This window comes from Haliotis rufescens, unplaced genomic scaffold, assembly GCF_023055435.1.
Source record: "Haliotis rufescens isolate VD_foot unplaced genomic scaffold, xgHalRufe1.0.p SCAF_88, whole genome shotgun sequence".
In the NCBI taxonomy this organism is placed as follows: Eukaryota; Metazoa; Mollusca; class Gastropoda; order Lepetellida; family Haliotidae; genus Haliotis; species Haliotis rufescens.
This window is the reverse complement of record NW_025964381.1, coordinates 540,923-566,086: the sequence shown is the minus strand read 5'-3', so window position 1 is coordinate 566,086 and position 25,164 is coordinate 540,923. Positions and strand designations below refer to the sequence as shown.

General features: G+C 45.7%; 1 protein-coding gene across 2 annotated transcripts in view; it reads right to left on the bottom strand.

Annotated features, from left to right (window-relative positions):
- Positions 1–11,527: 11,527 nt before the first annotated feature.
- LOC124114569 (ecto-NOX disulfide-thiol exchanger 2-like) overlaps positions 11,528–25,164 on the bottom strand; it is a 41,114-nt gene continuing 27,477 nt past the window's right edge. The window contains exons 9-13 of one of the 2 annotated variants that reach the window (XM_046475187.2): positions 22,007–22,139; positions 17,363–17,547; positions 16,227–16,439; positions 15,323–15,473; positions 11,528–14,312 (exon numbers count right to left, since the gene is read on the bottom strand). In XM_046475187.2, coding sequence (XP_046331143.2) covers positions 14,062–14,312; positions 15,323–15,473; positions 16,227–16,439; positions 17,363–17,547; positions 22,007–22,139 — 933 coding nt within the window. In that variant the 3' untranslated portion in view covers positions 11,528–14,061. The remainder of the gene's footprint in view (positions 14,313–15,322; positions 15,474–16,226; positions 16,440–17,362; positions 17,548–22,006; positions 22,140–25,164) is intronic. The other variant, XM_046475188.2, reaches the window with a different exon arrangement.

Below are 25,164 nucleotides of genomic sequence, written 5' to 3'. Positions count from 1 at the left end.
CCCTCCATCTATTCACATTAACCCTTGTAACATCTATTCATCCCTCCATCTATTCACATTCATCCGTGTAATATATATTCATCCCTCCTTCTATTCACATTCATCCATGTAACATCTATTCGTCCCCCCCCCCCCCCCCATCTATTCACATTAACCCATGTAACATCTATTCACATTCCACCATATAACATCTATTCATCCCTCCATCTATTCACATTCATCCGTGTAACATCTATTCATCCCTCCATCTATTCACATTCATCCGTGTAATATATATTCATCCCTCCATCTATTCACATTCATCCGTGTAATATCTATTCATCCCTCCATCTATTCACATTCATCCGTGTAATATCTATTCATCCCTCCATCTATTCACATTAACCCATGTAACATCTATTCATCCCTCCATCTATTCACATTCATCCGTGTAATATATATTCATCCCTCCATCTATTCACATTCATCCGTGTAACATCTATTCATCCCTCCATCTATTCACATTCATCCGTGTGATATATATTTATCCCTCCATCTATTCACATTCATCCGTTTAACATCTATTCACCCCTCCATCTATTCACATTCATCCATGTAACATCTATTCACCATTCCATCTATTAACATTCATCTATTCACATTCATCCATGTAACATCTATTCGTCCCCCCATCTATTCACATTAACCCATGTAACATCTATTCACATTCCACCATGTTACATCTATTCATCCTTCCATCTATTCACATTCACCCATGTAACTATGATCTATTTATCAGTCTATATTCGTCTACATGTACCACATGATCATCCTTCAGTCTATTCATATATCTAACTTCAAGCACATATCTCAATCATTATGTACATTAATCTATTTATCCTTTAATTCATCAGCTATTCATCCTGCAGTCTATTCATATATTGATCTCCAAGCACATTTATCAATCCGTATGTATATCCATCTACTTATACAGTTATTCATTATTTCATGGATCATGGATCTATATCTTCATCTATTCATTCATTCATCCACATATTCACACTTCATTCGAACTAATTCACGTTTCATCTATAAAGAAATTAAAAGACAGTAAAACAAGAGAATGGCGTTTCAGATACTAACAATGTATTGACGTATCACTCTAGTTGAAACGTCCGAAGAGAAGCTGAAACACTGTCGAATGTATCTGCGGAAGTTGCTGGAATTTCTTGCACGTGTGCTAGCGGTAACCACCCACCCCAGCAACTCGGGGTCAAACAGGCAATATTCGATAACAAAATGCTTAAATGTTACACCATCCCATTAGAGATGCCCTGTCATTTGAGAAACGAACCGACACTTAACGGATTAATTCGGAATCTTCTCGGTAGTTTCCGCTTGATATCAAAGTATTGAGAGCCCAATTGAGCAGGGGTGACCTGGAGACAGTAGATGCTACTTGCGGGACAACATTCAACTGTTGAAGTCACGCCATCTTGACACGGGACACCATCACTCTGCACGTGTCCCATTGTCTTTGATGTTGGATTTCGTAATTCCTTCTCTCAATAACAGTTAAACAATTGCCTTTAGGTATAGGTCGATGTCTTCCCCTTTAATAAGCTCAGGTCAAGTGTGGTTACGAACCGTTACAAGCGCACATGTTACCTTGAAAACACGGTGTGGAGAGAGTCTTACAATGACGTTGTTAGATTTGTGCACAAAGATTCAGAGTGAGAAAGATCAGTCTCCACAAGGCTGTATGACAAGAGGAATGACTTTAACCTCCCCTTTATGTCGAGCAATATTCCCGCAGCCCTTGGTGTCTGCATATCACAACTCTTGAGGTACAATCGAGCATGCTCTTTCCACCAAGATTTCAAAGAGCGTCATATAACTCTTGCTCAAAAGTGGTTTGATCAAGGTTACAAGATTCAAGGCATCATTGAATCCTTCAAAACGTTTGATGGTAGACATGAGAAGGACATGACAAGATTTGACGCATCGGTGACAATAATTGGGTCCCATCCTATTTGGACGTGTACCATATGTTCCCTTGTTCTTTTTCACATGAACAATTGACTTTCCTTTGCATGTGTTTTTATGACGGGTGTCACCGATGGAGCAGGATACGCTGCCTTTTCGCGAACACCTGGTATCCTTTGACAGTGATTAAAAAATACCTGCTCATGCTATAGTCGGAACCGTAGTTAGTGTAGTGAGTGAATGGTGGTTCTACGCCGCTTTTAACAATATTCCAGCATATCACGGCGGGGGACACCAGAAATGGGCTTCACATAGTTACTTTGGGGATCGAACCCGACATTGACGAGCGAACGATTCAACCACTGGGCTACCCCGCCCCTTCCTCAGTTGTTATCTTGAAATTATTCTAATGGTTTAATAACCCTTAGCTTGAGACAAGTAGGTACAATGTATGGTGTGACAGACCTAGACATCCCATCCTACAGACAGCTTCATATATCTTGCCAATATCTCACCTGGTGTCGTCCACGGGGGAACTGAACAAGGTCACACACAGGTGAGAGTTATGTCACGTGACTCCCTACCACGTGGCATGACATGATCAATTAAACAAAAACATCCTTACGATGTAAACAATTGAGAACTGCGTTTGTCACTTTCAACCGTAAGGTCATTAAGGTGAGGCTGCTGTTTAAAGTTATGTTAAAATAATCATCATCCTTAGGATTGGAAGAAATGCCTTTCAAAAACTCAACTCGTGGTAGAGTAACACGTTCGGGCTGAGATAGCATGTGTCTTTCAGTGGCAACACGTGGACCCACCAGATGTCTAGTAGCAGGTACAGCGAAGTGAAAAGGCCGGGACAATAGCCCCTGATCTGGGTGGAACTTGCCCAGTGAAACAGGTGGCTGTGTGAAACAGTGGAAGTGTTCGTGGTATCTGTCGTGGTGGTCGTATTGGTGGTGGTGGTCGTATTGGTGGCGGTGGTGGTGGTGGTGGTGGTGATGGTGGTGGTGGTCGTGGCGGTGGTGGTCGTGGCGGTGGTGGTGGTGGTGGTGATGGTGGTGGTGGTCGTGGCGGTGGTGGTCGTGGCGGTGGTGGTGGTGGTGGTCGTGGTAGTGGCGGTGGTGGTGGTGGTGGTAGTGGTGGTGGTGGTGGTGGTGGTGGCGGTGGCGGTGATGGTTACGGGGGTATTGTCGTGGTATCCGCGGTGGTGGTGGTGGTGGTCGTATTGGTGGCGGTGGTGGTGGTGGTGGTCGTATTGGTGGCGGTGGTGGTGGTGGTGGTCGTATTGGTGGTGGTGGTGGTGATGGTTACGGGGGTATTGTCGTGGTATCCGCGGTGGTGGTGGTGGTCGTATTGGTAGTGGTGGTAGTGGCGGTGGTGTTGGTGTTGGTGGCAGTGATGGTTACGGGGAGTAGTATAGGGGGCATAGTCGTGGTATCCGCGGTGGTGGTGTTGTCACGGCTTCTAATAAGCATATCGGTGGTAGTGGTGATAACAGATAAACTGTTTTCATGGGCATGACATCTTTCTCAAAATATTTTTTCACACGCCACAACAGTTGGCTATCCCCTCCTCGACATCCGGTCAGTGACGTCTGCTGGTCACTTAACGTCACACAATGGAAATATCCTCCGCAGCATTCTTTACTTGACATCTTCTCTACATGTTTGTAAATTTAGGGATCGGGTGGTCAGGCTCGCTGACTTGGTCCAAGCATGTCATCGTATCCGGAGATTGATGCTCATGTCATTCACTGGACTGTCTGGGCCAGACTTGATTATTTACAGACCACCGTCATTATTGCTGAGTAGGGCGTTAAACAACAAACAAACAAACAAACAAACACTATCTGGGACCACGCACTCTCTTGATGAAAGACAGCCTTTGATTTTTTTAATTTTTAATTTTGGTGCGAATTTTTCGACCGGCTCCTCCCTCCGATACTGATCGTTAGAAGCCGACTATAAACTCTTCCCGTGATGTTGCTGAAATATACTGCATCCCCTTGCTGTACTCGCCGACCTCTCGTGTATAAGGGCGCCATGTTTGTAGTGTGTTGGTCCCGACAATCAATGTGACGACAGATTGAATGCATCTTTCTAATCCTTTGATGCCTAAACTGATGCGGACTTAGCGACAGTTTGAGGCAGTTAGAGAATGTAATTGAAAGTTTGTGAAATTGCCAATATACATCGATTGTTTGCAAAAGATAGGTTAACGCGCGTATCTTTTCACTGATTTACAACGATTCTGTCGCCATGTGTGTCGTGAACATATGCAAGGCACATGATTAAGTAGGGGGGATACAGTAGCGCGTAATCCGGGAGGGATTATGTCGTCATGTGATATGTATGCGTGACATGTGTTATTGACATAAATATGATTTTGCAAACTCTGCGACGATATTAAAACAATAAATGGAAACAACTCCGCTCACGGGATATTAAAATGAACGTATGTATGTGTAGAGAAATAGAGTTAAATAAACTGCGGGTCAAAAGAAGGTATACACTTGAAAAAACCAAAACGTTACTATGAGCTTAAACAGTCGTGGAAACCTAGGGTCCAAAACACAACCACGATACCTTTCATCCTAGAATCAGCATCTCTTTGTTTAACGTTCAGCCACTGTGAGACATGGGAGTATACTTTCTGACAGACAGTTTGCATAAACGCCAGGGTGAGGGTAGGGTAGGGTAGGGTAGGGTAGGGTAGGGTAGGGTAGGGTAGGGTGAGGGTTAGGGTGAGGGTGAGGGTGAGGGTGAGGGTGAGGGTTAGGGTTAGGGTTAGGGTTGGGGTAGGGGTAAGGTGAGGGTGAGGGTAGGGTTAGGGTGAGGGTGAGGGTTAGGGTTAGGGTGAGGGTGATGGTTAGGGTAGGGGTAGGGGTAGGATAGGGTAGGGTTGGGTTAGGGAAAGGTATGGTGAGGGTAGGGTGAGGGTAGGGTAGGGTAGGGGTAGGGTCGGGTTAGTGAAGGGTAGGGGGAGGGTAGGGTAGGGTAGGGTAGGGTTGGGTTAGGGAAAGGTAGGGTAGGGTATGGTGAGGGTAGGGTAGGGTATGGTGAGGGTAGGGTAGGGTAGGGTAGGGTAGGGTAGGGTAGGGTTGGGTAGGGTAGGGTAGGGTTGGGTTAGGGAAAGGTAGGGTAGGGTATGGTGAGGGTAGGGTGAGGGTAGGGTAGGGTAGGGTGAGGGCAGGGTGAGGTGAGGGTAGGGTGAGGGTAGGGTAGGGTAGGGTAGGGTAGGGTGAGGGTAGGGTGAGGGTAGGGTGAGGGTAGGGTGAGGGTAGGGTAGGGTTGGGTAGGGTAGGGTAGGGTTGGGTTAGGGAAAGGTAGGGTAGGGTATGGTGAGGGTATGGTGAGGGTAGGGTGAGGGTAGGGTAGGGTAGGGTGAGGGCAGGGTGAGGGCAGGGTGAGGTGAGGGTAGGGTGAGGGTAGGGTAGGGTAGGGTAGGGTAGGGTAGGGTAGGGTCTCTCAAACTTCCAAAATGTGAAGTTATTACTAATATTAATAAACACAAGTTACTGACTAAACCTGCCAACAATTGCCTGTCGATTTATTTATTTTTAAATTGTTTATATCCCTCTTGTGCTAGATCGTGTCAATTCGTATCCCAATTCATGTAATCTAAGAAAGTATCAAGACACCACCAAGTCAAGCAAATACACCGAGCGGCCGATCGGGACTCTGATAAACTAACTCTTAATTTTCAATCCGCGTCCAAAGAAGCTAGAAAATGTCGGAGGTCACGTCAACACGGGTTTCTATAGAAATCCATGTCTATTATCGCGTGCAGAGGAACCAGGTGGCTGTATCGTTGACCATCTCCCATACCCCTCCCACCACGCGCGTCTTCCAACGTTTCAACGTTTCTCACAAACCCAACGTCATCTTTGCGTGCTGCGCTGGTATATAAGGTACAGTTTACTGTCTATATTTGGACTCATGAGATTCTTTTTATTATACTGTTAAATTTCATGGGATTTGTTTTGTTTATATTGTGGCATTTGGCTGCGGTTTAATAGCATTGAGATTCAATAACATGCCCGACCTTTGATAAAGATTGGAGCGATTAGAGATGATTAAATCCTTGGTGTGGTTTGATTGTTGCATGCTTGAATATCGCGGTCGGAGACATCATGACACTGACATGTGACATGCTACATGATTGTTCGGGGAGGGTACTTGAAATATATACAGCGCTCGAAAATATCTCTGTCTGTCAATGTCTGTTTTAAACCCCGTGAGGATTCCTGGTTACAATAGGCCCCCAGCAACCTGTGCTGGTCACCCTGAGGGGATTCCGGGTTAGAATAGGTCCCCAGTAGCCTGTGCTGGTCTCTTCGTGGGGATTCCGGGTTAGAATATGTCCCCACTAACCTGTGCTGGTCTCTTCGTGGGGATTCCGGGTTAAAATAGGTCCCTAACAACCTGTGCTGGTCTCCCTGTGGGGATTCCGGGTTAGAATAGGTCCCCACAACCTGTGCTGGTCTCCCAGTGTGATTCCGGGTTAGAATAGGTCCCCAGCAACCTATGCTGGTCTCCCCGTTGGAATTCCGGGTTAAAATAGGTCCTCAGCAACCTGTGCTGGTCTCCCTGTGGGATTCCGGGTTAGAATAGGTCTCCAGCAACCTGTGCTGGTCTCCCTGTGGGGATTCCGGGTTAGAATAGGTCCCCAGTAACCTGTGCTGGTCTCCCTGTGGGGATTCCGGGTTAGAATAGGTCCTCAGCAACCTGTGCTGGTCTCCCTGTGGGATTCCGGGTTAGAATAGGTCTCCAGCAACCTGTGCTGGTCTCCCTGTGGGGATTCCGGGTTAGAATAGGTCCCCAGTAACCTGTGCTGGTCTCCCTGTGGGATTCCGGGTTAGAATAGGTCCTCAGCAACCTGTGCTGGTCTCCCTGTGGGATTCCGGGTTAGAATAGGTCTCCAGCAACCTGTGCTGGTCTCCCTGTGGGGATTCCGGGTTAGAATAAGTCCCCAGCAACCTGTGCTGGTCTCCCTGATGGGATTCCGGGTTAGAATAGGTCCATAGCAACCTGTGCTGGTCTCCCTGATGGGATTCCGGGTTAGAATAAGTCCCCAGCAACCAGTGCTGGTCTCCCTGAGGGGATTCCGGGTCAGAATAAGTCCCCAGCAACCTGTGCTGGTCTCCCTGTGGGGATTCCGGGTTAGAATACGTCCCCAGCAACCTGTGCTGGTCTCCCTGTGGGGATTCCGGGTTAGAATAAGTCCCCAGCAACCTGTGCTGGTCTCCCTGAGGGGATTCCGGGTCAGAATAAGTCCCCAGCAACCTGTGCTGGTCTCCCTGAGGGGATTCCGGGTTAGAATACGTCCCCAGCAACCTGTGCTGGTCTCCCTGTGGGGATTCCGGGTTAGAATAGGTCCTCAGCAACCTGTGCTGGTCTCCCTGAGGGGATTCCGGGTTAGAATAGGTCCCCAGTAACCTGTGCTGGTCTCCCTGTGGGATTCCGGGTTAGAATAGGTCCATAGCAACCTGTGCTGGTCTCCCTGAGGGGATTCCGGGTTAGAATAAGTCCCCAGCAACCTGTGCTGGTCTCCCTGAGGGGATTCCGGGTTAGAATAGGTCCATAGCAACCTGTGCTGGTCTCCCTGAGGGGATTCCGGGTTAGAATAAGTCCCCAGCAACCAGTGATGTCGGAAGAGACTAAGTGGATCGGAAAAGCCTGGCTCGGTCACATGTAGATTGTGTTGCTCTTCATATCCACCACTGGTTTGTCGGGTCCAGACTCGATTACGGACAGGTACCCGTACACGGAACTACGACTGAATGCGGCGATAGACAACAACCACACAAATGTCCGATATCCCGTCGCCATTGAGATCACAAGCAGTCAGCCAAATCCCCCTTGTCGTCGTACAATGATCCCTTTGACACACAATTAATCATAAAATTTGATATTTTCAAATTTAAGCTTCACTTTCGCCACTCGAAAATCATACAGATTATTACATCAAATGAAAACACTTGAAGTCAACCTGAAATTATATCCCGTTATTCAACCGAGTGCATTTATACGTTATTTGTTAATTACTGTTTACTTTGTTTAATCAAATCTGGGACACAATATTTCCTCCAAACCAAATGCATATATTGTGATTTGACTACTGCAGTTCGGGAAGTCACCATGAATGTACTGTGTGTAGACTATGTAGGTTCTCGTAGTCACTATGAATGTGTGACGCGGCCCATCTGTGCGTGGAGCTGTGCTCATGCGTTCAGTCACTGGTTTGGCTGGTCCAGACTCGACCGTCGCCGTTGGTTGGTTTGTTGTTTAACGCCGCACTCAGAGTCTGGTCCAGGCAATCCAGTGATTAAAATCATGAGCATCGATCCACGCAATTTGGATCGATGACACGCATCAACCAAGTCAGCGAGCCTGACCACCCGATCCCATTAGTCGCCTCTTAGGAGAAGCATAGTCGCCTTTTACAGCAACATGGGTTGCTGAAGACCTTTTCTATGTTATATTTACAGCACTGTACAATGACTTGTTTCAGTTACGTTTATCAAAGAGGTTGAGATGTATAAAAACCTAAAGCTGTTAACGAATATTGCTTCAGCCGAACAACGACGCTGTTTCTTTAGCTAGTGGATCGTTCCTCAGCTCATCAACAACTGGGTAATCTTGTGGGTAAAGTGCTTGCTCGTCGGGGTGAAGGCCGGGGTTCGATTCCCCACATGGGAACAATGCGTGAAACCCATGTCTGGCGTCCCCCGCCCTGATATTGCCAAAAGCAGAGTAAACCCAAACCCATCTATTCATTTTCGGGGTAAGATATGGTGATTTGGGCTGGTATTTGTTGATCCTGGAAACCCGAATTGGTCCCGTCTCGTCACTCTGATCGTACCTTGGATGATGTAGTAAAGTTTGTCTGTTTGTTGTTTAACGCCGCACTTAGCAATATTCCAGCTATATGAAAGCGATCTGTAAATACTCAAGTCTGGACCAGACAATTGAGTGACTGGCATCAAGAGCATCGATCCACATTGGGATACATACATCAACCAAGTCAACGAGCCTGACCACCCGATCCCGTTATTCTAACCCTGATCTTCACGGGTTCCACGGAGAAGTGACATATTGGGACAGAAACCCACATCACCCATCACCTGTCACGTCCAGGGTCACTTGTGTTTTCATAAAGATTAAACTTGCAGTTTTGTATGTGAGCAAACATCGGTTGACTGTTTTCCAAGAGTAATAACACAAATGTCGGAGCACTCATATCGCTGTTCGATTGAGTGAGCTCGGCGAATGTGTTTCTGGGTGACGCTTGCCAGCCACCTCTATGCTGACGTTGTTGCAATGAGATGGGATCACAGGGTGACGCTTGCCAGCCACCTCTATGCTGACGTTGTTGCAATGAGATGGGATCACAGGGTGACGCTTGCCAGCCACCTCTATGCTGACGTTGTTGCAATGAGATGGGATCACAGGGTGGAGCTTGTCAGATAATCAGTGAGATTACATAGAATAGCGCACTTATGCTCCACATGTTCTTAGTGAGGGGTTTTAATTATGTTTTTGTCAACACCAGTGTGAATGATTGAGGTAGATTTTATGAGCGCTTTTAGCAATATTCAAGTAATATCATGGCTTATTGAGTTAACCGTAGTACCATATTTCTTATTTTCAGGGCCAATGCGGTTATTAGTTAGTTCGGTTTAATGCCGCTTTGAAAAGTGTATCAATTATATCACATCGTGTCAGCTTCGAGGAGAACAATCAAGAGCACTTCATGTTTTATGCCTACCACTGCTGGGCTATGCTGGCTCCAGGTAGCGACCAAATTGATCATGTTTTATTTGTTCCTTTGTTGTTTAACGCCGCACTGAGCAATATTCCAGCTATATGATGGCGGTCTGTAAATAATCGAGTCTGGACCAGACAATCCAGTGATTGACATCATGAGCATCGATCCACGCAATGAGGATTGATGACATGCATCAACCAAGTCAGCGAGCCTGACCTACCGATCCCGTCAGTCGCCTCTAACGACAAGCATAGTCGCCTTTAAATGGATCATGTGGTCAGGCTGGGTTGATGAGAGTGTCATCGTACCCCCAACGTGTGGATCGTTGTTCATTATGTCAATCACAATTTCTTTATTTACAGACCGCTCTCATACAGCTTGAATGCAGCGTTAAACAACAAACAAACTTACTCCATAGTTAATGTCCCTCGGACCTAGCCTTGACCAGATCGGCTGGAGGTCATATTGGTTCTATACAGTGCCCTTGCCATGGCCGACGTTGCTGCTATTTGCCCGGAATTGTCCGTCTCTCAAAGGTGTAAGTACAGTTGATTGTGAACCTGCGTTGGGTCAGTATTTTAGCTCTCGGCTGTTCAATCATTTTGTGTATTTCTTAATGAATATATTGTATTGTGTCATGTATGTCAATGGCTGGTGTGACATTTTATCAATACAGTTTTACATGTGTCCACAACACCTCACACACTAACAATCTTACTTTTTCATTGTCATCTCCTGATATTGTAGGTTTGTTGTTTAACACCCCATTTGGCCAAATTCCAGCTACATGCAGGGATGAGAATGGATATTTTCATTTTCAGCGGAAACGTATTTACAATTGAGTGTGATCCATATATTGGGGCTGTTTATGGGGGAAGCCATCAGATTTTAAACAAATTTGGGGTCACTAAAATTTGCGGATCCGCCGAATATTTTCACCCTTGTACATGACAGTGGTGTGTAAATACGTATTGTTTGTTGTTTACAGCAGCACTCAGCAATATTCCAGCTATATGACGGTGGTCTGTAAATAAGAGTCTGGACCAGGCAATCCAGTGATTAACATCAGGAGCATCCATGAAGGTTGCTGGGGACCTATGTTCTTACAGGGAATCCCTACAGGTGCTTTCTACAGTTAGAGGTGAGGTGAAACGGAGTTTAACGTTGTCCAAGATTATTGCACTTATATATTGACGTGCATGCACATCTCTGTCTGCCTGTGTGTGTGGCTGCTTGTACTAGTCCGACTGATGCCGATTTATAGTGCTAGCCCACTGAGATACCATGCCTCAGTTTAACATGAATACCACACTCAGACACAGTATACTGACTCCGAGCCGACCAGTTCTTGTTTTAGCCCCTTAATGCCGAGCGCCAGACAGGGTAACAACAAGTGCCATCTTTAAATGTCTTTTGGTATCGAACCCTGGACCTTTCGCTCTCCGTGAGGACACTCTACCATTAGGCCATGGAGACGGTCTTACTACAGTTAGAATTTGCCCCCAATAAACTATGCTAGTAGAAAGAGGGTACCTGGAAGTGTAGTCAGACTGGACAACATGCTTCATGGGGTCATACTCAATCGTTGCTCACATTATCGATCACTGGATTATCTGATCCAGACTTGATTATTTACAGGCTGCCATCATACAGCTAGAATATTGCCAAGTGCAGCTCTAAACAACAAACAAAAAAACAAACATGCTCCCCTGCAGAAAGACCTTCCAGGTATCCCAAACTGCACTTTTACTGCCCCCATTCATATGATAAGATGACAGGAAACGTGTCAAGATTTATGGTTTATTGATATTTTCCCATGGAACAAACACAAAGGCTTGGTGCAACAGGTAATACACACCACGTGTCCTTATCAACATGAATTATGTGCAATGAAAAACTGGAAACTTGTTTGATTGTGTCCTCATGTTAGAAGCATTCAGCAGGACCTACACTATACAGACCTACACCATACAGACCTACACAGGCACATGCCAAAAGGGCAGGACATGGTGTTGGTTCTGAAAATGATGCATCAGCATAAAACAGGATGGGCAAAATGTCCAAAACATCCACATTCAAAAATGGTTTTCACGTATCATGTAAACACATGTGGAACTGAAAGAGGTACTTTGCTTCACCTAAATAATACATGATTGTTTTGTTACGAGAAATGGACATAAACCTTATCAATGAACAACAGCAACATGAAGAAGAAATATCAACTGTAAACTCACACATTCACATCAAACATATCACAACGTAAACAGTGAACAAAGCCATGAAGAATGGATTTGCCATGTAGATATGTCCTCATGTCATCAAGGTTCAACAAAACCCTTGCAGTGAATCATCAGGACAAACTCTACTCAACAAAGCACTGTTCCAACACAATATACCATTTTAAACAATTTCAAGGTTTCCACATCATCACTACCAAAACATCCTGCACGTCTGTCCTAAAGGTGAACGTCTGTCCTAAAGGTGAACGTCTGTCCTAAAGGTGCACGTCTGTCCTAAAGGTGAACGTCTGTCCTAAAGGAGAATGTCTGTCCTAAAGGTGAACGTCTGTCCTAAAGGTGAACGTCTGTCCTAAAGGTGAACGAGAAGAGAGACAGACATTTCTTTTCTTCGACTAATCTAAAATTAAAAAATTACTGGTCCTGATTCAATGTTTGCTTGTATTCGTCCAGTGAGTCAGTGTACTTGTTGATTCCAAACACAGGATTAGGAATTGGCACTAGTCCTGTAGTCCTTACCTAACTGCCCAATAGTAAAGGTATCGTAAGGACTAGTAAAAATTGGCCCATTATAAGGGTTTTGCTATATGTTATTATATGGACTAGTGGACAAAAACTGTTAGTTTCTAACCCTTCAAACACATATTTCTTAAAGTAAAATAATCAACACAATGGAATCACATGATGCAGTAAAAGTAAGACATGAACATTGTGCACACAACATAAGCTTAGCTTCACAATGATTGCAGGCAAAGGGAGATAACCCACTGCAGATTTCCCTCGCCAACCTCTGCACTATCAACATTCAACCAGGGCCATCTCATAGCCTTGAGACTACACAGTGAATACATACCTATAAATGAAGGCATAACACACAGGAATATGAAAGAGACGATGGACAATAGCATCTCGTGCTTAAATGTTAATTATGGATTTTACATAGAATTCTTACACAGAGACTGATCAGTTAAATGCCCAGAACATATCCCCATCCAATGTATTGCTATACTGCTCGTAACTGATTTAATAACAGGTAGCCCGTGTCTTCAACATTACATTATTAATGTTCTCATTACATCCTAATTCCTGTCACAAATAGTTAGTGATACCCACCAAGGAACATGTGCAAGCAGTGATTCTATTTCCCAACACACACATACTCATCCATTAGAGAAAATCCCACACATTTTCTACAAGAAATCACCATCGCATCAGGCTTATTTCAGTAGTTACTCATTTTAATTATTTTTTTCTCAAACTCTTTCTCCATAGTAACAGTGCCGTCTCCATAGTAACAGTGCCATCTCCATAGTAACAGTGCCATCTCCATAGTAACAGTGCCGTCTCCATAGTAACCGTGTCATCCTACATGGCAGCTGCTGCTGCAACCCCATCAGGGATAGAAGATAACAGTCAGGCAGCAATTGAAGTCAATTGTTAAAAAGATGTGGGTTACCTATTTTAGTCGTAAAGAAAATTGGGTAGTTAAGCTGTTTTGTAAATTTTCCTCTTACTTTCAAAATATGAATGGTTGTAGGGCGGGTCAGTGAGCATGTTCCTCGATTAGGGGTGGTCAGATATCCAGGCGGCATCTGTGTTGTAGCCTGACCATGGACCATAAGCACGGTAAATCTAGTAATTGAACCCATACCAGCGAATCCTGACACTGACAAGGGAGACAACTCTTGATTAGGGGTGGTCAGATATCCAGGCGGCATCTGTGTTGTAGCCTGACCATGGACCATAAGCACGGTAAATCTAGTAATTGAACCCATACCAGCGAATCCTGACACTGACAAGGGAGACAACTCTTGATTAGGGGTGGTCAGATATCCAGGCGGCATCTGTGTTGCAGCCTGACTATGGACCATAAGCACGGTAAATCTAGTAATTGAACCCATACCAGCGAATCCTGACACTGACAAGGGAGACAACTCCCGAGGAACCTCAGGCCACAATAATGCTCCGACCTATCTAGAAAATTTACAGGTACATTAAACAGCTGACAAACTGTCAGGTTCTTTGGTTGGCGTTAAATTCTGTCCCTCGACTGATGAGACAAAGAAGAAATGTTTCCACACAATTACTTGTTGCGACCCGTCCAGAAGGAACTGCTGGCGTCTGTGTTTGGGCTGCTGGAGTAGCCAGTGAAAACCCACCTCCGCTCCAGCCGAGCCCCCACCCCCTGCAGCTCTTGTTTGAACAGCATGGGCAGGCGTTCCACCAGGTCCTCGATCTCCCGGGGGCGGCACGAGATCATCTGGTTGAGGTAGGACCACAAGTAGTCCACGGATGCCCCGAACGGATGGACATGGAGGAAGCAGGTGATGAGACCTGCAAACAAGGGAGGTCACTCTTGTAGAACACACATAACCACACAAGACTGAATGAGAATTATTCCTACAATATCACAGAGGGGGACACAAGAAATGGTCTTCACACAAAGGGATTTGCAGCTGAACCCAGGCTTTCTTTAGCAATCTTATTAAAATTTGATCTTGGTACTCGCTACCCCAACCGATTAGAACTTCGCTTTGTGAACGTCTGAATGTGTTTTCTAATGCTGTCATCATCATCGCCTCTGTCTCACTTCAATGGGATTAACATTTGACATGGAAGACATTTTCCACAACCCGTGGGCAGTACTGCAATACAATCTCTATTAGACATTCCAGAATTTTCTTTTGTTCAGTTTACAAATATTGAAATTGAGAAACTTTGTCAAATATTTTTCAAACCCAGTCTGGAATGGATTTTGTTAGTTTTAAACTAGTACCATAAACATGATAAACCTTGAGAAAGCTGCTTTCTGACGCTAATGTCGACTTCCTGTCAGTCATTTCAGGTCATGGTCAGTCAAAGTTAGCAAAAGGTTCTTCTGATATGACCTGTTTTGGGATGTGCCCAGATCTTTGAGTAGCAGTAGCGAGCACTGAGATCTGATTTATACGAGATTGGAGAATGAGAATTTTGCAATTAAGTTGGGCAAAATGACCTGAGAGTACAAATAATGCTTTGTTTGTTTGTTGTTTAACGCCTCACTCAGCAATATTCCAGCTATATGACATTGAACTGTAAATAATGGAGTGACTGACATCATGAGTATCGATCTACAATGACATGCATGAACCAAGTCAGCGAGCCTGACCACCTGATCCCGTTAGTTGCCTCTGGACCAGACAAAACAGTGATTGATATTGTAAGCAAGCAACGATCCCTGCCATCGGGGTATGAGGAAAGGCCATCAACAAATTCACCAAGCTTGGACACCTCATACGACCAGCATAGGTTGCTGGGGATCAGTTCTAACTGGCCTCCCAATGGGATAGTAGCAAGTACTATACCTAGTATCTTAGCCTCCTTGCCGGAGAGGTTGATGGCGGAGCTGCTGACGGTGGACTCGATGCTGCTGCTGAGGCCTGGAATAGATGGGATCTCGGGGATCTCGATCACATCAAAGGTGGGAGCTTTGTCCTTGCTGTTCTCCTCAGCAGGCTGGAAAAGAGATTCGTCATATTTAGGTTGGTTTGGTTGGTTTGATGTTTTACGCCGCACTCAGCAATATTCCAGCTATATGACGGCGGTCTGTAAATAATCGAGTCTGGACCAGACAATCCAGTGATTAATATCATGAGCATCGATCCACGCAATTGGGACCGATGACATGCATCAACCAAGTCAGCAAGTCTGACCACCCGATCCCGTTGGTCGCCTTTTACGACAAGCATAGTCGCCTTTTATGGCAAGCATGGGTTGCCGAAGACCTATTCTACCCCAGATCTTCACGGGTCCATCATATTTAGGAGTGAAACTGAGGGCAGAGTTCCAGCTGACATACTGTTGCAGTGAAGGAACTACTCAGGAAATAGCATCATATCTTATTCAGCATTTTCTCTACAGATATCCATGTGACTCTCCAAGGAAGTTGTACTTTAAAATATTTGTGCATGTTGTTGCTGAATGCCGTACTCAGCAATATTCCAGCTATATGATGACGGCCTGTTAAATTATTGAGTCTTGACCTGACAATCCAGTGACTGATGTGAACAACAATCCACACGAATGGGGGACATGCTAGGAACCAAGACACCGATCAATTTGGTCGCCTCTTACGACCAGCATACATTGCTGGGGAGGAACCCACAATCCCTACAGGAATGTTAGAAGTTTAATTGACAGGCAGTACTTATTCACATAACAACGGCTACGAGTACTCTCCTTCCCTGTCTACAAGCTGCCAGGCATTACCTGTGACTCCTTGTCCTCTGCTGCCTTCTCTGTGCCCTCCTTGTCCTCTGACTGGTCCCCTGACGTGTCCTCCGACTTGTCCCCCGACTTGTCCCCCGTCTTGTCCGCGACGGGGGCAGACTTGTTGCGGGCTCGCTCCACCTCCAGCTGCCTCTCCTTCTCCTTGTACAGCTGCTCCGACTTCTTCATTTGTTGCTGGGAGCTGATCAGTTGCTGGAGGAGAGGAGACAGTGAGTGAGAGAGTGAGTGACTGAGTGAGGGCGAGTGAGTGAGTGAGGGCGAGTGAGTGAGTGAGTGAGGATGATCAAGTGGGTGAGTGAGTGAGTGAGGGTGATCAAATGAGTGAGTGAGTGAGTGAGTGAGGGGCACCTAAAATGAATGGGCTTCACACAAGTAGAAATGTGCTGAATCGAACCTGGGCCTTTGGCGTGATGGGCAAAAGCTTTAACCACTCAACTACCCAACACCACTGATGGAGAAGGCTTGAATGGCTACCCCACTGCCCAGATGGCTACTCCACTGTCCATATGGCTACTCCACTGCCCTGATGGTTACCCTGCTGCCCTGATGGCTACTCCACTGCCCTGATGACAACCCTACTGCCCAGATGGCTACTCCACTGTCCATATGGCTACTCCACTGCCCTGATGGTTACCCTGCTGCCCTGATGGCTACTCCACTGCCCTGATGACAACCCTACTGCCAAGATGGCTACTCCACTGCCCTGATGACAACCCTACTGCCAAGATGGCTACTCCACTGCCATGATGGCTACCCCACTGCCTTGATGGCTACCCCACTGCCTTGATGGCTATCCCACTGCCCTGATGGCTACCCCATTGCCTTGATGGCTATCCCACTGCCCTGATGGCTACTCCACTGCCCTGATGGCTACCCCACTGCCCCGATGGCTACCACACTGCCTTGATGACTACCCCACAGCCCTGATGGCAACTCCACTTCGCCACTGCCCTGATTGCTACCCTCCTGCCACGATGGCTACTCCACTACCCAACTGTCATGATTGTGTAGGCGTGAGTGAGTGTGATTTTATGCCACTTTGAGCAATATTCCAACCATATCATGTGGGGACCAGATATGACTACAATTCTGAAACGCTGCAATGAAATGCTGACCTGTTGCATCCCCTGCAGAGCGTTCTGCAGAGCTCGGATCTGTTTGTCCTTCTCGTCGAGTGAGTTGAGGGACTCCTGCTTGATGAGGTCCACCTCGTTCTTGTAGGCCTCCATCTGACACTTCAGCGTGTCGTTCTCATCCTTCAGAGTGTTCACAATGTTGCTGCTGTCTCCTGGAATACAACCTACGCTTGGTCATTCTCACAACACATACCTCCTGACATGTACTCCTACAATTAGTGATGTGTACAGCGCTGTAGATACTCAAGTCAGGACCAGACAAACCAGTGATTGATACAATGAGCAACGATCTATGACAAGGGACTCAATTACATGCAACAGCTACTGTTACTGACCACTTCATCACTTAAGACCAGCATTGGTATTTGAGACCTATTCTAAGCGACCCGTGAAGATCCGGGATAGAATAGGTCTCCAGCAACCCATGCTTGCCTTAAAAAGGCGACTATGCTTGCCGTAAGAGGCGACTATGCTTGTCGTAAGAGGCGACTAACGGGATTGGGTAGTCAGGCTCACTTACTTAGTTGAAGCATGTCATCGATCCCAATTGCGTTGATTGATGCTAATGATATCAATCACTGGATTGTCTGGTCCAGAATCCCTGGAGGGCGAAGCTCTTATGGATGAAATGCTTGTACACAAAACCTTCAGTGCAGTAATGCATGTTTGTTAGGGTGGGGCTACAAGTATGGATGGGGGATCAGTAGAGCAAGTCTTGAGTGAGTATGTTTGGTTTTACATCGCTTTCAGTAAAGTTCCAGCAATAAGATTGGCGACACCTGAGAGAAGAATGAGAGTGTATGGTTTCACGCCGCTTTTAGCAATATTCCAGCAATATCACGGCAGGGGACACCAGAAATGGGCTTCACACATTGTACCCATGTATCATAATTTGAAAAGAACCCATGGAGCAGTTTTAAGTTATAGGTTGTACAAATGTTTAAGTAAAAAAATTCAAATTACAAAAAAGAAATTGCGATATTCTTTGTGAAAATCAAAATATTGAAATCAAACTTTGCACTGCACCTCTCCTATTGATAGAAAAGTGTTCACCAAGTCTGAAAAGAATCTACGCAGTAGTTTTCAAGTTACAGGTCGCACACCCAAAAATCCTTGGAGTGAGTGAGTGAGTATGGTTTTACGCCGTTTTTAGCAATATTTCAGCAATATCCGGGGGGGCACACCAGAAATGGGCTTCACACATTGTACCCATGTCGGGAATCGAACCCTGGTCTTCGGCGTGACGAGCGAACGCTTTAACCACTAGGCTACCCGACCACCCCCTTGGAAGGCTGACAGACAGAAGTCCTTGGTACAACTATACACCCTCCGCCCTTTTAGGAATAATAATATTAGGGCCACATAGAAACTTCAATAAGGTGACTGTTCACAATTCTAGAGACTGTTGCTGGTACAATCAACAGACACAAGTGGATGATGATGGGCCAACATGAGAAACATGTCCAAACGACAAGATTGGTTCAGCCAAACCAAGAGCAGTGGAACAATAGTTTTCAGGACAACTACATTGCCAACTACAGGACTACCCATGAACCAATGAAACCGGAACACCTTTTCAGGTTGTTACAGAATAATTCCATGTTCAGTGTTTGCTTCAGGTTCAGATGGGGCTGATCATTTTCAGTGCTTGCCATTAATAGTCATTAGTCCCGCCTGGCTGATTGTATTGATGTGTTTGGTGGGCAGAAGCAGCATCCATTTTTAATGCATTATGTAAATCACTAGAGAGATAAACTTCACCATGGTCACACACCAGTGATGAAAATCAATCATATAAAACCACATCTGTGTTTCAACTGACAACTTGAACATCCTGGACCCGAGGGTCTCATCGGATCTTTACACATACAGATATCAACCAGCACCCTCCAGAGCCTCATCGGATCTTTACACATACAGATATCAACCAGAACCCTCCAGAGCCTCATCGGATCTCTACACATACAGATATCAACCAGCTCACTCAGGAGCCTCATCGGATCTCTATACATACAGAAATCAACCAGCACACTCAGGAGCCTCATCGGATCTTTACACATACAGATATCAACCAGCTCACTCAGGAGCCTCATAGGATCTCTATACATACAGATATCAACCAGCACACTCAGGAGCCTCATCGGATCTTTACACATACAGATATCAAACAGCACCCTCCACAGCCTCATGGGATCTTTACACATACAGATATCAACCAGCACCCTCCAGAGCCTCATCGGATCTTTACACATACAGATATCAACCAACACCCTCAGGAGCCTCATCTAGTCCTTACACATACAGATATCAACGAACACCCTCAGGAGCCTCATCTAGTCCTCACACATACAGATATCAACCAACACCCTCCAGAGCCTCATCTAGTCGTTACACATACAGACATCAACGAACACCCTCCAGAGCCTCATCTAGTCCTCACACATACAGATATCAACCAACACCCTCCAGAGCCTCATCTAGTCGTTACACATACAGATATCAACCAACACCCTCCAGAGCCTCATCTAGTCATTACACATACAGATATCAACCAACACCCTCCAGAGCCTCATCTAGTCCTTACACATACAGATATCAAACAGCACCCTCAAGAGCCTCATCTAGTCCTTACACATACAGATATCAAGAGGCTCATCGGATCTTTACACATACAGATATCAACCAGCACCCTCCAGAGGCCTCATCTTGTCCTTACACATACAGATATCAACGAACACCCTCAGGAGCCTCATCTAGTCCTCACACATACAGATATCAACCAACACCCTCCAGAGCCTCATCTAGTCCTTACACATACAGATATCAAGAGGCTCATCGGATCTTTACACATACAGATATCAACCAACACCCTCCAGAGCCTCATCTAGTCCATACACATACATTGTACAGATATCAACCATCACCCTCAGGAGCCTCATCGGATCTTTACACATACATTGTACAGATATCAATCAACACCCTCCAGAGCCTCATCTGGTCCATACACATACAGATAACAAACAGCACCCTTAGGAGCCTCATCTAGTCCATACACATACATTGTGCAGATATCAACCCACACCCTCCAGAGCCTCATCTAGTCCTTACACATACATTGTACAGATATCAACCATCACCCTCAGGAGCCTCATCGGATCTGTACACATACAGATATCAACCAACACCCTCCAGAGCCTCATCTAGTCCTTACACATACATTGTACATATTGTACAGATATCAACCAACACCCTCCAGAGCCTCATCTAGTCCATACACATACATTGTACAGATATCAACCAACACCCTCAAAAGCCTCATCTAGTCCATACACATACATTGTACAGATATCAACCAACACCCTCAAGAGCCTCATCTAGTCCATACACATACATTGTACAGATATCAACCAACACCCTCCAGAGCCTCATCTAGTACACACACATACATTGTACAGATATCAACCAACACCCTCCAGAGCCTCATCTAGTACACACACATACATTGTACATATTGTACAGATATCAACCAACACCCTCCAGAGCCTCATCTAGTCCATACACATACATTGTACAGATATCAACCAACACCCTCCAGAGCCTCATCTGGTAACATTTTGCAAAACCAATGAAAAGGTAAAAATCTCTACCAGTCCTTATGATACCTTAACTATTGGGGGGCGGTCGGGTAGCCTAGTGGTTAAAGTGTACGCTCATCACGCCGAAGACCCGGGTTCGATTCCCGACATGGGTACAATGTGTGAAGCCCATTTCTGGTGTCCCCCGCCGTGATACTGCTGGAATATTGCTAAAAGCTGAGTAAAACCATACTCACTCACTCACTCAACTATTTGGCAGCTTGGCAAGGACTATGGGACTGGTGCCAGTTTGTGACGCTGTAGCCCCAAAAGGAGGACTATGAACTGAGTGGGTCGGTTGGGCCAAAGGCTGCTTAGAACAGTATTTCAGCAATAACACCAGATGCCAGCTTAATGTGACAGCCCAAAGCGATGCTGGTTATAGATGCATAGCACTTTGATGAAACAAATGAGCCTGCTGACACACCAAGGTTCATAATCGGAGCAAGTGGGAGACTGGAACCAAAGATCTTGGATCTTGCCACGACTTCGCGACCTAACACTGCACAGGTGATCATGACCATCAACTGAGAGGATCTTAAAGGCATGACAGTGTAGATATCAAGGGGTGAGGTGGGGTGGGGTGAGGTGAGGTGAGGTGAGGGGAGGGGAAATGGGGTTTAACGTTGTGTCCAAAATTATTGCACTTTATATATATACATAGTGTGTGTGTGTGGCTGCTTGTACTAGTCTGGACTGATATCAATTTTTAGTGCTAGCACACTGAGATACCATGCCGCAGTTTAACATGAATACCCTACTCAGACACAGTATACTGACTCCGAGCCAACCAGTCCTTGTTTTAGCCCCTTAATGCCGAGCGCCAGACAGGGTAACAACAAGTACCACCTTTTAAAGCCTTTTGGTATGAGGCAGCTGGGAATTGAACCCCGGACATTCCTCTCACAAGGATGGCCTTAATTAGTGGCTGAAGACTGATCTTGTCTATGAAACCCTCAATGTCAACTCAGTGTACATTAGAGCCTACCTGCACCCACAACCTGCAGGGATGTGTCGGTCTTCCTCTTCTTGGACGGTCCATCACCATCCTCGTCTGACATCTCCATCTCGTCCTCCTGTCTGTCACTGAGAAACTCTTCCTGTTGGACAGATCGGATCTCCTGGAACACAACAGCATAGGATGAAGACCTGTCTCACACTAGGACACCCCTACACAACCTGTATCTGTAACAGCACCTGGGGTAGAACTGTCTCACACTAGGACGTCCCTACACAACCTGCATCTATAACAGCACCTGGGGTAGAACTGTCTCACACTAGGACGTCCCTACACAACCTGCATCTATAACAGCACCTGGGGTAGAATTGTCTCACACTAGGACGTCCCTACAGAACCTGCATCTATAACAGCACCTGGGGTAGAACTGTCTCACACTAGGACACCCCTACACAACCTGCATCTATAACAGCACCTGGGGTAGAACTGTCTCACACTAGGACGTCCCTACACAACCTGCATCTATAACAGCACCTGGGGTAGAACTGTCTCACACTAGGACGTCCCTAAACAACCTGTATCTATAACAGCACCTGGGGTAGAACTGTCTCACACTAGGACGTCCCTACAGAACCTGCATCTATAACAGCACCTGGGGTAGAACTGTCTCACACTAGGACGTCCCTACACAACCTGCATCTATAACAGCACCTGGGGTAGAACTGTCTCACACTAGGACGTCCCTACACAACCTGCCTCTATAACAGCACTAGGGGTAGAACTGTCTCACACTAGGACGTCCCTACACAACCTGCATCTGTAACAGCACCTGAGATAGAACTGTCTCACACTAGGACGTCCCTACAGAACCTGCATCTATAACAGCACCTGAGATAGAACTGTCTCACACTAGGACGTCCCTACAGAACCTGCATCTATAACAGCACCTGGGGTAGAACTGTCTCACACTAGGACGCCCCTACACAACCTGCATCTATAACAGCACTAGGGGTAGAACTGTCTCACACTAGGACGTCCCTACACAACCTGCATCTATAACAGCACCTGAGATAGAACTGTCTCACACTAGGACGTCCCTACACAACCTGCATCTATAACAGCACCTGAGATAGAACTGTCTCACACTAGGACGTCCCTACACAACCTGCATCTATAACAGCACCTGGGGTAGAACTGTCTCTCACTAGGACGTCCCTACACAACCTGCATCTATAACAGCACCTGGGGTAGAACTGTCTCACACTAGGACGTCCCTACACAACCTGCATCTATAACAGCACCTGAGATAGAACTGTCTCACACTAGGACGTCCCTACACAACCTGCATCTATAACAGCACCTGGGGTAGAACTGTCTCACACTAGGACGTCCCTACACAACCTGCATCTATAACAGCACCTGAGATAGAACTGTCTCACACTAGGACGTCCCTACACAACCTGCATCTATAACAGCACCTGAGATAGAACTGTCTCACACTAGGACGTCCCTACACAACCTGCATCTATAACAGCACCTGAGATAGAACTGTCTCACACTAGGACGTCCCTACAGAACCTGCATCTATAACAGCACCTGAGATAGAACTGTCTCACACTAGGACGTCCCTACGCAACCTGCATCTATAACAGCACCTGAGATAGAACTGTCTCACACTAGGACGTCCCTACACAACCTGCATCTATAACAGCACCTGAGATAGAACTGTCTCACACTAGGACGTCCCTACACAACCTGCATCTATAACAGCACCTGAGATAGAACTGTCTCACACTAGGACGTCCCTACACAACCTGCATCTATAACAGCACCTGAGATAGAACTGTCTCACACTAGGACATCCCTCCATGCGCTGACTATAGTGATCTATTCATTAAAGTGTCAAACGCAATCTATCCAATACTTCGTTATCGACATTACTTGCTGTTGGTACCAATAGCAAAACTGTTTGAACTAACATAAACTGACTAATATGTTCTATATTGACGGGTAGAAGTCCTGAGACAGCTTCCTCTACTGAACTAACATAATCTGGTTCGGTTAACAGGATCAAACCAGCCAAACAAAGATGCAAAGAAACAGAATCAACGCATCTTTCTACACAGGACTCTCAGTAATCTGGACCTCATTTACGGTCCATAAATACCCCACTTCATCTGTTAACTTCCTTATCCACTTCCTTTCCAAGACTTACACATCGGTTGCAGTCCAAAGTATATGAATACAATAACAAGTTTGGCACATAAATGTAGTAAGTATAAATATCTGAAGTAAAGGACTCAAGAAGGCTATATCTGTTCACAAAAAACTAAGTTCTTCTTCACAAAGTATAAACACACAAGAGCAAAGCTGAAAAGAGGTTGATACACACATTTTCCACAAGTCACAGACATGTTTAGGGATACAAACCAAACCCCTCCATATTCAGGCGTCCGATCTAGAGGTGACTTAACATACATACCGAGTCCTTCCTGCGGCGACGGCGCCACGACCTGCTCGACTGTCCGACTCACTGTGTCACATGACACAATGATGAGCACTTAATGAGAAATAGCAAGTTAGCAGCGTCCTCCGAGAATTGCCACAATACCATCCCATAAATAAAGCATAGATCAGAATATAGCAGCCTGGCTGGGTCAATTTAGACTTTCCGGGATAAAATATACGATCAGCCTGAAAAAGTTTCAATGACAAGCAAAGGCACATTTGATGAGCCTGCTGGGGACACTGATGCCAGCTTACATATGAATGTGCAGGTTAAATTATTGATGTGTTATTGAATGGCTTGATGAGATTACCTGTCATCAGTTAGCCGTGGCCTTCACAGTTACTGCTCATCGCTCGTGTAAAGCTTACACAATGAGTGTCAGTTAAACCAAAACAGTTTCTACATTACACAAATCTTTGTGAACATTCTTACCGCTTAAATTTATCAAGAAAAAAAGATACTACTTAACATTTGGTAAGGCCCAAATCAGTCATCTTAAGTCAAAGGTGGAACTCAGCAAGTGTTGAGTGAGGAGGGGATTTGGTTTTGTGTGGCTTTTAACAGTATTCCAGTTATATCACGGTGTGTCAGCTGTATGTGGGAGGAGTGAGTGAGTGAGTATGGTTTGACGCCGCTTTTAGCAATATTCCAGCAATATCACGGCGGGGGACACCAGAAA